The following is a 13,900-nucleotide window of genomic DNA, read 5'->3' on the forward strand; positions in this document are numbered from 1 at the left end:
GTAGTTAAATTAGAGGTATTTCTTTTTAAAATATTTTCTTATTCTGGGCAATAATGTAACCAAAATGTACCTGAAACATCTGTATCCTTCTGCTGTTTATTTTTGCTTAATACTGAAATAACTAAAAAAGGTAAAAATAAATGCAAAACTTTGGAAACCCCAGAAAATTCAGCTCCAAATTCCCCTGGCATGGATGGATGGCACTTCCCTTGGAATTACAATCCCTAAAATCCCTGCCACAACCCCAGAAAAACCACAGAGGAACATTTTCTCCTGAGAACATCCTGAAATTCAGATTTCATACCCAGGTCATGACTGTATTTAGCACCTGGAAATAAAAGTGCTTTCCCAAAATACTTTGCTTTGTTTTCTATTTAACACCAGGATGCTCAGGACTGGATGTATGTGATAAAAATGGAATTAAACACCTCTTCTATCCCCTCCAAATGTAATTAAAACAGCCCAAATATTCTTTTTTTAGCACTCAGTGGAGATCCCCACATGCAGCAGCTCTCAGACACCTTAAAAAATGATATCTTAAAAAGCCTTAAAAATGATACCTTAAAATCTCCACTTTGATTTGGTTTTATTAAGAAATTAATGAACTGTGCAAGAAAGGGTCACAGAACGATTTACAAATTTGCTGTATGTACAGATATTTAACATTTTGCTGGTAACATTTGAAAGATACATAATAAACCTTGTCAGTGATGAATAAACTGGTAATAAATTTATAACACAAAGAGAATGCAGCCAGCTGTGGGTGTGAAACAAAGAAAAGTGTATCTTGATGAAATAACATAAATTAAAAAGATATTTACAAATCAAGTGATTTGGGGAGAAAAAAATACAGGAAATATTCTCTTATTTTAAATATTCTTGTCAATTTTACATGTTAGATGCTACAAATGCTGTTTGTTACTTCCAATAACCCTGAAAGCACATTCCAAAGTATTTTAAACAAACAAAAAAATCCTTTTACTGCTGAATGTTTTGCTCAGTGACAAACCTGAGTAGCTGGAATTATCTGAAATTATCTATTAAATAACTCACTAACAAACATGTATTCCCACAGCTGTGAGGGAAATGTTTGTACTTGAGAGGCTCAAGCTCCTTTTTTTTTGCATTTTCAGCACTTCCAGTTTGCTCAATTTGTTTTGGGGCAATTGAAGTAAGTCTGGAGAGGTCCCTGAGGTTGCAGAAAGAACCAAACTGCTCAACTTGGGGCTTAAATTGTGATTTCAGTAGAGGCAAGCCAGGCTAAAGAATATTAATGGCAACGAAAATTTAAAATCACTGAGAGAGGAACTGCTAATTCCCTTTTTTCTCATTTATGTACTCAGAATATAAACCCAGCTCAAAATGAAAGGAAGGAATGAATCCTGTGTGTCACCCAAGGATTCAAGTCCACAGAAATACCCACTCCTGTGACCCACAAAATGTTTGCTGTGGCTTTGTTTTCACAACAAAGCAGCACCAAATGCTGCAGCAGCACTTTGGAGGTGCCCAAAATGTGAATTATTGCTGCACAGTCACACTGCTCCTCCCTGCAGCACTGGCTGCTGCTCGTTCTCTCTCTTTAGCAATTTCCATCTCGATTTTGGCTTTGATTTTATTCCAATCCACTTCCAGCTGCAAGAAGAGAAAAAGGAAACACACAGAGCTCAACATCAGAGAGAGCCAGGTCAGTTATTCCATTTAAAATACAATTATCAGGTGCTGGGTACCCAAACTCATGGAGATCTCAAGGCACAGCTGAGTTCTAACTGAGCTTCACCTTTAAAACAAACCAAGCCTGAGCTATTTTAATAAATCTCTAAACTGTGTCTGGAAATAAAACCAATGAAACAAAAATAACCTGCTGCTAATTCAATAGCATGACATCAGTGTCCTGTTACTGAAAATGCAGCCCTGCATCATTAACTGAGGAGGGATGTCTCCTCCAAGAGCTGACAGGATGTTAAACCAGTGACATGCTCCAACAGCAATCAGCTTCCTGCTTGAAACTGCCCTTGTGCATCAATAAATGCTCAGTTTTTTCAGTTTTAACCCTATTTAACCCTGGAATTTCTCCAGCTGCACAGAATTGGCATTTTCTGCCTGTGCTGGTGTCAGTGAAACCCCAGGCAATGCACATAGCACAGTATCACAGCACAAATGGGGGCAGAAAAGTTGTTTCTTCCCCAAAAAATGCCTGACAAGGAAATAAAAAATGGATCATGGTGCATTTGATGGCCATAAAAACTCGTCCAAAAATGTTATTGTGCAATTCAGTTTATTGCTGGAGAATTAACACTGGCAAAGGTGGGATGGGAGAAGAACTTCAAGGGATGCAGAGGGAATTCTCCTCTGGAATTAAATAACAGGGGAGATTCTCCAAGAGGGAAAATGAAATTAAACAATTCAACACCCACATTCTCAGGTGAAAATATAATAATAACACCTCAGTTCTGGAGGCACTGATTGGGCCCAGGACTCTCAGGATAGGTGTAAGCATTGAGAACCTGATATGAAAAATCAGCACAATTTCAGCTCCTGCCTGGCTGCAGAAAAGAGAGGGGAAAACTCCTGATTTAAGTTATTTAAGCCTGAAGAGGTTTGAGGTTGTGAGAGGGAAACTGAGACCCTTTTTTATCCTGAGAAGGAACAGCAGCACAAAATCTTTCTTTTCTTTTCAATTTCTTTCTGATTTTGCTCTATGAGTCTGACAGGTTCCATGCAAAATTTAATTACAGCTTAAAATTCAAATGATGTGGATCCCTCCTATTCACAGATCCAGCAAAGACCTCCTGGATGTGGAAAAGGACTTTTTCCTTCCAGAAATCTCCTGAGTGAGAAATTCAAATTTCAAGAAAATCTCCAAATTTCCAAATCAAATTTTAGAAAGCTTCAAAATTTCTAAATTTCAAGACTGAGTAAACTGAGAAATCATCCTGCTCACACCTTGTCACTGCCAAAGTGGAATTCCTTGGGAATCCTGATGGAACCTACAGCTTACTCCAGGATTTTTAGAAAACCAGGATTATCTCCAATGTCCATCAGAAGCATCTGGGAATTTCTGTGATTTTTGCTCTGCAATGGGTTTTACAGAACACACAGAGCTGGAAACGCTGCAGGATAAAAATGCCTGGAATCTCTGCTTTATTTCCCAGGTAAATTACTGTGGAATGCTTCATCAGGGGCTGATTTTGTTTAGGAAATGAGTGCTAAAAGCTAATGCCTTCCATTAGAAATCCAGCTTTATTCCAAAGTGCCCATGGAGGGAGCTCAGTTCCCAGCCCAGGTGCTCCCTTGCCCTTCAGCTGCAGGGGACACAAGGATTCCAGACACAGGAAAGGTTTTTTGGGATCATTTCTCCCTCAGAATGCTGAGAAAAAGGAGAGGAGAAGCAGGAGGGACAGGAGGGAATTGTGTCTCTCCTGTGTGGGAACATTCCAGTGGAATCCAAGATCCAGCTGCTGAATTTCAGCATGTGTGAAACACTGATAAATTGATTTCCTGGGGATGCAGAGGGTTTCCAATAAATGTATACTGAACTGTTTATTATATTTAAAATCAGAATGGTTTGCAGTTCATAAATATCCAGATTCCTTCAAAGTTTGTCACAGTTTCTATCCATAAAATGCCACGAAAAATGTTGGAATATTTGAGAGACCCATTGAGCCATGGTGAAGTTTAACTCCCTGTTTATAGAAAACAACTGTGCCTTCACTTGTGTGATCCTTACCAGATATTAAACATATTTATTGTGAATCTTCAAACAAAACCCATGCCCAGCTATTCCTGGCCAGTATTAGGCCAAAACCTGTAAAAATTCCACATTTCTGTTCCCATTTGAGCCACAGAAGGGAAGCAGAGGAGCAAACCCACCCCACCTCCAGCAGGGACAGCCCCGAGGAACACTTACCCCTTCTGCATATTGCAGAAACCTTTGGTTGGTTTCTTTTTTCCCAAAATCCTCCAAGAATTTCTGTCTGTAAGCCAGGACCGTGTCCACATGTGTCCTGTGCTTCACTGCCAGCTCCAGGGCCCTGCAGGAGAGCAGCAAAGCTTGGGGAAATGCTCTGGAATCACCCAGAGATCCCAAATCCAAGCCCACAGCAGCATCAGGAGGTTCAAAGCAGCCAGTGATGGAAAAACCCAACAATTATTCCCACTGACAACCTCATCACACCATTAATTTGAGCCCAGGAGGCTTTTTATTTCAGGGAAATGCAGAATATTTCAGAGTTTAGCACCAAAATAATGATGTTTAATGACTTCTTTCTAGTCACAAACAGGCTCTGAACACTCATAATACACATTCATGATATATCCTATATAATATTTATAAATATTGTATAGATGGAAAAGGTCAGACACTGGATTAATTTAATTCATTACTCACCTTTGGTTTCTTCTCAATGATATTTGACCTACAGAGAGTTTTTAGATGACAGAATAAAAGAATATTCTTGTCCTAATATCCAGCTTAAAGCTCCCCGGACACAGCTACATAACAAAACAAAATTACAGATTTGTGGGGGAAATTCAACCTTTTGCCTGAATGTATCAACAGAACAGCAGAGAAATTAGGAGTAAACAACTCAGAGGATTCTCTCAGAAAACGTGGGGGATTTGTTTAAAGGCGAAATTCCTCCTTTGTTTTCTCAGCCTTAATTCATATTTTCTCCTCCTACACGATGCTGGGAGTCTGGGTAGCCACAATTTTATTTTTAGCAGCAAGACATTTCCAAGCAGCCCAAATTCCACAGCCAGTCTGGGGCATCACTGAGGGCTGCTCTGTGCTAGCAGCGATGAGAAAGCAAAATGTTATTTCAAAATGCTTCCAGGAATATTTTGGGCTTTTATCACCAAATATTTGTATTTTCTCAATACAAAAATGCTTGTTTTTTTGGCCATGATTTAATTAGCTTTTTTTGAAGTCGTGGGTGATCAAAAGATAAGAAATGAGTCAGCAATAAAACAACTGATGGAAATAATTAGGAAATCAGGAAAATGTTATTTTAATGACAAACAACTCCTACCTTTCCCAGTTGTAAAGGTTAATGTTGATCTGGATGGCTTGGTACACCAGGCCAGCCTGCAGCAGGAGGGTTTCAGCCTCCTGGCAGTTGCCACTGAAGAGCAGCATGTGAGCCAGCCTGGACTCCCTGGAGGGCAGCTCCTTGATGGCATTGATGTACTGCACCTTGTCAATCTGCTCACAGGGGACAGCAGGGACATTCACTCATTCATTCCTTCATTCATCAGCCTGCATTTGCAATGATTGCATGGGAATTAATTCCATTTTCTCACCTCTCCAATGGCTGCATAGGCAATTTCAGCTGTGCTCATGTCCTTGTTGGCCACTGCCATGGCAGCCAAACAAGCCCACAGGGTCTGGTCCTGAAATCCAAAATAAAAACAACTTGGAAACCTTCAAATGTTCATTATCATGCTGCAAATGACTCCTCAAAGCAACTACACAAGGCTTAAAAATTATGTGTAATATTAGATTTCTCTGTGTGTCATTTATGGCACTGTGCTCTAAAGTCTCTTATTAGGAAATGATTCATTATTTCTCAGAACTAGGAATTAGAAAAACTTCATGGCAATAATAATATTACACATTTTTCTTATTATTTTATACATAACTTTAAATTATATATTTATATTTTATTTATTTATAAATTTATAAACAAATATATACATTTATATAATTTATTTATTTGTCTATATTTGTATTTGTATATATTACTTTAAAACCCTATATATATATATATATATATATATATATATATATACACACACACACACACACACACACACATTTATTTATTACTTTTATTGTTTCTGTGAGGGTTTTTGGGGGTATTTTACACAACCCTGATGAAACCCCATGAACAAAGAATTTAGGAAGACCCTAAATGACATTTTGATAGATTTTCAAGTGATAACATTATGACAAACACACACTACTAAACCATATTTTAATACAGTTTAGGCTACAAAATCTAAAACTCTATTCGGACAGGAAAAATGTAATTTTGGACTTGCTGGTCCAAATTAATTAGGAATTAAGGAGATTTTTGTTGAGTGTGTTCAGTAACAAATCTGGAAATTTGCACTGTGAAGGTTTTGGAAGGATCACTCTTGATTGAAATCACAATCAGCAGCTGCACTGAGGGTGTTCTAAACACATTCTCACATTTCCCAAGTGACTTTTCCATCAGGAAAAACCCTCCTGCAGGAAGCCCAGAATTTGGGAAAATTAAGATTGTTCAGAGAATCAAATGCTCCTGAAGTCTTTGTCACATTCTCCTCCCACTTCCCTTTTATTTAGAGAATCAGGTGATAAAATGCTGAAAGCTCAGCCTGAAGTTATCCAGGAGATGAAATTATTTTTGGATGGTTCCAAGTTGTTTCTTGCTGTTTTTTTCCCTCAAAAAATTATCTATTTTATTACTCCTGATTGGAAATACTTTTTATTCTCTACCTGGACTGCCAAAATCAAAATATCCTGACCTGGATGCTTAAATCAGGTGATGTGGACACTGCAAATAAAGATTCTGTTACAAATAATTCTACTAATGCAACCCAAATTATCTGGATGTGCATTAATTTAATAATTGGTGACACAAATACCTGAAATACACATTTAAGGTACTAAAATTTTCTAGCAATAAATGGGAAGGAAGGTTTGAAGGGATTTTGTTGTTTTGTAAACTACCACACTCACCTCATCTGTTGCTGTTGTCTAAATAAATACAAAAGAAAGCAATGGAAAAGGAAAAAAAAATAAAAAGAAGTGAAACAGAATATGGAAATTAACAAGAAATTGTGGAAATGTCACTTTTCATTGGTTATATTAAGGCCCAGACCTTAAAAGTTAAAGGTTGGTTATATTAAGGCCCAGACCTTAAGTTGAAAAACTTTAAAAAAAATTAAGTTTAGAACTGAATTCTGTGACCACCTGTGCTCAATCCTGCAGGATTCTGGTGTAGCTAAAAACAAGAATTATTATTTATCACTGAACTTATGGAAGGATGATGTCCTGGAATTAAGGAAACCACCTCATTTTCCAAAAGTGACAAAAATGAGTGACAAAGCAGGCTGGAAATGAGCTGTACCATTTGATATGGAGAGATCACTACTGAAGAACACCCAAAACCATAAAAATGGTTGTGAATATTGCCAAAAAACAGGTTTGTATTGTACCCTGACAAACCTGCAGAGCCTGAGGCCGTCCTGCCAGCGGGAGGAGCTGGCTGGAAATTACCTGTACCATTTAATATGGAGAGGTAATTATTGAAGAGAGATAATTATTGAAGAACACCCAAAACCTTGAAAATGGTTCTGAATATGCCAAAATGGAGGTGTTCCTTGACAAACCTGCAGAGCCTGAGCCCATTGTGTCAGCGGGAGGAACTGGCTGGAAATGAGCTGTACCATTTGATATGGAGAGATCACAACTGAAGATCACCCAAAACCATGAAAATGGTTGTGAATATTGCCAAAAACCAGGTTTGAATTGTACCTTGACAAACCTGCAGAGCCTGAGCCCATTGTGCCAGTGGGAGGAACTGGCTGGAAATGAGCTGTACCATTTGATATGGAGAGATCACTACAGAAGAACACCCAAAACCATAAAAATGGTTGTGAATATTGCCAAAAACCAGGTTTGTATTGTACCCTGACAAACCTGCAGAGCCTGAGCCCATTGTGCCAGTGGGAGGAACTGGCTGGAAATGAGCTGTACCATTGGATATGGAGAAATAACTATGGAAGAACACTCAAAACCATGAAAATGGTTCTGACTATGCCAAAATGGAGGGGTACCTTGACAAACCTGCAGAGCCTGAGGCCAGTGGAACGAGCTGGCTGGAAATGAGCTGTACCATTTGCTATGGAGAGATAACTATTGAAGAACACCCAAAACTCTAAAAATGGCAGTGAATGTTGCCAAAATAGAGGTTTGAATTGTACCTTGACAAACCTGCAGAGCCTGAGGCCGTCCTGCCAGCGGGAGGAGCTGACGTGGCCGTGCAGGATGGCGGGGTACGGGGAGATGTGCAGGTGCACCAGGGACCCGTCTGCCCTCCTGATGGTCACCTGGTTCCCCACAAAGCTCACGATCTGAGGGCTCTTGCTGAACTCACTGCTCACAGAAAGGAAAATCAGTCAGTATTTTGTTGTTTTTACAGGAAAAGGATTTAAGATCGATTATTTGTGACTTGGTGTTTTGCTATTTTTAATTGCTGACGTCATCGGAACAAATCTTTTCTAGGTTTTTTCACAAAACCTGAGGTAAAATTTTATGAGAAAAAAATAAAATTTTGCTTTTATCTCAAGGTGCTGCTCTGCTTTCCAACCCTGCACCATCATTTCAACCCCAAACTTTATAATTTTCCTTATAAACCCCTTTTTCCTCATTTCTCAAGCAAGAAACAGGAGAATTTTCCCAGTAATAAACCTGGCCCATTGCAAGGCCAGGTTTACTTCTCCCAAGCACAATTTGTTAAGAAATGAAGGGAACCGTTAAAATAAATCATATTTGGCTTAAAAAGGATTTCTCACCTGGCATCTTTCTCATAAAGGGTTTTTGGGAGAAGGTCTTTATCCACATAGACGGTGTTGGGATAATACCAGACTGTGAACCTGGAATCCTGAATGCCACAGAGGATGTTGCAGCTGTCATTCCAGGCCAAGCTCTGCACCATCGTCCCTGCATTTACAGACAACAAATAATGATAATAAATGAATAAATAGATAAAGAAACACATAAAACATTACCAGGAGAAACTTCAAAATAAAGGGAATTATAACAGCGTGGTTACTCAGCATTTTTGGCTGTTTTTTTAAGGTTTTAACCACAGATTTGTAGCATTTTAAAAGCTGCTTTGGAGGGAAATGATAGAAAAATCAACAGAATTTAGATAAAATTTACTGAAATTCTTTCTACCTCTATCATATAAAAGCAAAAGTTTTTTTTCCCAAATTCGATTTCACTATTAATTAAGCAAAATGTTGTCTCTTGTATTAATTACAAATTTATTTCCCTCCCAGCATCTTCTCAAAGACCAATTTGAATTTTTCTCACCTATTTTGACAATCTTCTGCTCTTTCCCAAACCTTTTCACTGAGGTGATGAAAAGATCTCTGTTCTTATCAATAAAAGCTATTTTTCTCTCACTTGTCAGTCCTTTCTGGTCCAATGCAATCTCCACAATCTCTGTCTGGAAAGATAAAAGAGAATCTCTGATTTTTGTTCTGGAGATTTTATATCTGGACATTCAAATTGATTTTTTTCCTAAAAACAAGGTAAAAAATTCTTGGATAAACTGAGTTGGAAAAACATTTTGTGTGTGATTTCTCTGGGAATAAATCATTTCATGGGGTTAAAATTAAGATTATTTAAAGTCCTTTCCAACACAACCCATTCCATGATTCTGTGATTTTATAAACTGAATTTCACGAAGATTAAAACAGCTCTGAAGACAACACAAAGCATTAAAAGTCAGCTGAAAGGCTCCTTTCTATTAAGATTTTAAATCCCTTAATGTGTTTTTAGTGCCATTATTGAGGGAAACCATTAGTGATTCTTAATTTCTGAGTGAAATAAAGACATTAAAGCCTTCACTTTACCTTGTGGGTCAGAGGTTTTCCATCACCCAGTGGCTTCCCAGATAAAGCTTCAAAGATGTAGATAACTGAAAAAAAATAATGATATACTTTATTAAAAAAAGCAGAAGTTCTTAATGGATTTTTCCAGGAATTCCATTCTTTTCTGAGTATAATTTAGTGCAAGTGGATAAAATATTCCGTGTGAGTTTCACCACAGATTTTCACAAGATGATCTTATAAAAACCTGAATTTTCACTTCCTATCCCTATTCTTCATTTCTTGTCTCAAATGGGGCTTTCCTGAAATGACACCAAATTGTGTCATTGGATATGGATAAATCCATATCATAATTAAATCCATAATTTACAGAAATCCATAATTTAAATAAATCCACACTTCCAACATTAGATGGACTCTATCTTAACCCACAATTTCATCACTGGGAATGTTTAGAAAGAGAGAAAATTAAAAAATCCCATCGGGGAATAAAAACTTATTCAATTATTTCCTGTAAATATTCCATGGATCAACTGGAAATTCAGAGCCAAACCATTCCCTTGAAGTTTTTAAATGAATTTTAAGCAAGACCCATAACTTGAACTGATTTTTATAATAAATATCTGTATTTTTATGCTGAATAAAGCAGGATTTACCCTTCTCATCAGCCTTGTCCTTCACTGCCAGGGTGTCATTGCTCAGGGACACTGTCAGGGCGTTTAAGATGTCTGTCCTCATGCCTGGGTACTTTGGGGAGGAAATCAATCTGCCCTCATAGGAATATAAATAAAGTCCTCCACCATCCACAAGAAGAAAATGCCTAAAAAAAAAGAAAAAAAAAACAAAACCAAAGAAGTAAATCAGTAAATAATATAAAAAATGGTATTTTCCACAATGGGAAAGTCATTGTTTAATGTCCTGCAACTGTTCTTCCAGCTTCCATCATTCCTAAGCTTTACATTTTCAAGATATTCTGGAAGTTCTGTATTGAAAAGTTTGGTTTTAATGCATTATTTTTTCCAGGAGAAATATTTATCAGTCAAATATTCATGATTTTACCTGGGCAATTTTTGTTTATTTCTGATATTTCAATTTGAGCTTATTTTGTTCATTTTAAATATATATACATATACATACATACATATATATATATATATATATATATACACATATATATATATACACATATACATATATATATACATATATATATATACACATATACATATATATATACACATATAATAAATAAATTTATTCTGAATATAATACACATATTTATTTATAATAGAGATAACGTAACAAACAAATATATTTATTTTTATACATATAATAAATAATTAAATGTATTTATTTAATAGTTACATTCTGTCCATAATGAGCCTTTTAAGAAGCCAGGTACCTTTCTGCTTGGAGAATCAAACTCACGGTTCCCTCCTTCAGGTCAAAAATCAATGGAGTGTTCCAGTTCCTTGTCCTGCAAAGATTAAAAAATCAGCATTAAAATATATAAAAATATGGAACACTGCAAGGAAAAATTAGCAAAATTATGTTTAAATGGATTATTTTATTTCTAAAATGTTTTAAATCTTTCTGACTCTTTTTACAGTGATCTGCACTAGCATTCACTGAGCAGATATTCCATTGAATATTTCAATTAATTTAAAATAAATTTTAAAAAATTTAAAAATAAATTAATTCTCATGCTTCCAATGAAGTTTCTGCCACTCTTTTCCAAACAGTGTGAGGAAGAGGAATTTGCTTTACTCACGAAAATAAATAACAGCAGGGAAAAATGAGCAAAATTATATTTATATAGATTATTTTATTTCTAATATATTTTAAATATTTCTGACTCTTTTACAATGATCTGCATAAAGGTTCATTGAGCAGATATTCCACTGAATATTTCAATTAATTAAAACTAACATTTAAAAATAAATAAATAAATAAATAAAATTAATTCTCCTGTTTCCAATCAAGTTTCTGCCACTCTTTTCCAAACAATGTGAGGAAGTGGAATTTGCTTTAGTCATGAAAATATGTAACACTGCAAGCAAAACTTAGCAAAACTGTGCTTATATAGATTATTTTATTTCTAATATATTTTAAATATTTCTGACTCTTTTACAATGATCTGCATTAGGGTTCATTGAGCAGATATTCCACTGAATATTTCAATTAATTAAAACTAACATTTAAAAATAAATAAATAAATAAATAAATAAATAAATAAATAAAATTCTCCTGTTTCCAATCAAGTTTCTGCCACTCTTTTCCGAACTATGTGAGGAAGTGGAATTTGCTTTACTCATGAAAATATGTAACACCGCAAGCAAAACTTAGCAAAACTGTGCTTATATAGATTATTTTATTTCTAATATATTTTAAATATTTCTGACTCTTTTACAATGATCTGCATTAGGGTTCATTGAGCAGACATTCCACTGAATATTTCAATTAATTAAAAATAACATTTAAAAATAAATAAATAAATAAATAAATAAAATAAACTCTCCTGTTTCCAATCAAGTTTCTGCCACTCTTTTCCAAACAATGTGAGGAAGTGGAATTTGCTTTACTCATGAAAATATGTAACACTGCAAGCAAAACTTAGCAAAACTGTGCTTATATATTTTATTTTATTTTAATTTTATTTCCAAAATATTTGAAATATTTCTGACTCTTTTACCACGATCTGCACTAGCATTCACCGAGCAGAAATTCCATTGAATATATCAACTAATAAAAGTAAAATTAAAAAAACCAATTAAAAATAAATGAATTCTTGTGCTTCCAATGAAGTTGCTGCCACTTTTGCACAGCAAGTGAGGAAGAGGAGTTTGCATGACTCACGAGAACACGTAGCACTGCAGGGAAGTGGAGACCACCAAATATCCATAACTCAGGGAGGCTTTAATGACCCTGTCCCGGAATTCCAGCAGATCCACGGCGTCGTTGGTGACATTGTGCACCTGAGCACGGCAAAGAAACAAAATGCTGAAATTCTAATTCATTCAGCAAATAGTCCTGCTGAGAAAATCATTTGAGATGGAGGAGTGCTTGAACTCTGAATATTGATTTGATTGTTTTGTTAGATTTGTTAGACATATTGAAGTAGATAAGGTATAAATAGAATTATAATTAATTTATATATTTATATGTTTATTTTAAAGTATTTTTTATAATGCTGTAAGGTTTAGTTAATTAAATAGATAATTTAATTATGTTTTTTTTTATTTTGACTTTGGTTATATTTTTAATTTACATTTTTTATTTTATATATTTTATTTTTTATATTTTATATATTTTAAATCTATATAAATATATATTTATATATTTTATTTATATTTTATATATTTTATTTTATATATTTTATTATATATTTAATATATAATTTTATATAATTTAAATTTAAAAATTCCCATTTTCAGATTGTTCAGCTGTTGATAAATTGAGTATTTGAAATGAACACGCCAATGTTTATTACACTGTTATTTAAATAAATTTAAATGTGTGTTATTTAAATAAACACTTCATCCAAACAATCCAGCAATGTCCAGGATTGGGATGAAGATGCTGCAGAGCTCTGGAAGTTTTATGATTCCACAGCTGGAAGCACAGGAAATCCAGGAGACAGGCTGGGTGAGCAGGCTGTGGTTTTGTTATTCTGCTAAAAATCTGCTCAAGAAATTTGCCTCAAATTAACAGAGATTTTTCAGCTCAGAGATTTTAGGGAGCTAAAAATCCACGGGTGCCCTTAAACAAAACAAGTTTCCTGTTTTTTTGGTGGGGTTTGGGTTTTTTTTTGAAGATGTCACCATTCTGAGGGTGGTAACTTCCTTCTGATGTTTCCATTATGCACCAACTGCAGAACATGGACTGACCTCAATTATTGCAAGAGCCTGGAAACCATTTCCAAAGATATGTTAATTGCCACCACCACAGCATCAGTAATTAACTTTGCCATTGTAATACTCAGGAAAAAAAAATCCATCTGCAAGTTTTTGGTAGGATTTTGTAGGATTTTCCTACATACTATATAGGAATAAAATCAGCGTAAAGGAATGAAAATTAAAAATGAGTCAGGGTTAGCTTCACTTCCTCAGTCTTTGCATACTCAAGAAGAGAATTCAAATCCCATGGAGATCATTCCCAAGCACATCTGGAACGAGTCGATGTCTGGGAATGAGGGGAAAAATTGGGAATTTTGGGCTGATTTGTGCTGTGTGTTCCCAGACACTGACTCACAGCACCCACCCACGGCCCCAACCCCAAATCCAGCCCTGCTGCTGCT

General features: G+C 35.6%; 1 protein-coding gene across 1 annotated transcript in view; it reads right to left on the reverse strand.

The window, feature by feature from the left end:
• Positions 1-569: 569 nt before the first annotated feature.
• Positions 570-13,900, reverse strand: part of IFT80 (intraflagellar transport 80) — a 28,964-nt gene continuing 15,633 nt past the window's right edge. Inside the window, exons 8-18 of the mRNA XM_058031435.1 lie at positions 12,460-12,578; positions 11,006-11,080; positions 10,260-10,423; positions 9,628-9,692; positions 9,083-9,218; positions 8,560-8,707; positions 7,969-8,140; positions 5,299-5,388; positions 5,028-5,200; positions 3,908-4,031; positions 570-1,632 (exon numbers count right to left, since the gene is read on the reverse strand). Of these exons, the coding sequence (XP_057887418.1) occupies positions 1,519-1,632; positions 3,908-4,031; positions 5,028-5,200; positions 5,299-5,388; positions 7,969-8,140; positions 8,560-8,707; positions 9,083-9,218; positions 9,628-9,692; positions 10,260-10,423; positions 11,006-11,080; positions 12,460-12,578 (1,380 nt within the window). The 3' untranslated portion in view covers positions 570-1,518. The remainder of the gene's footprint in view (positions 1,633-3,907; positions 4,032-5,027; positions 5,201-5,298; positions 5,389-7,968; positions 8,141-8,559; positions 8,708-9,082; positions 9,219-9,627; positions 9,693-10,259; positions 10,424-11,005; positions 11,081-12,459; positions 12,579-13,900) is intronic.

This window comes from Melospiza georgiana, chromosome 10 (genome assembly GCF_028018845.1).
Source record: "Melospiza georgiana isolate bMelGeo1 chromosome 10, bMelGeo1.pri, whole genome shotgun sequence".
NCBI classification, from domain to species: domain Eukaryota; kingdom Metazoa; phylum Chordata; class Aves; order Passeriformes; family Passerellidae; genus Melospiza; species Melospiza georgiana.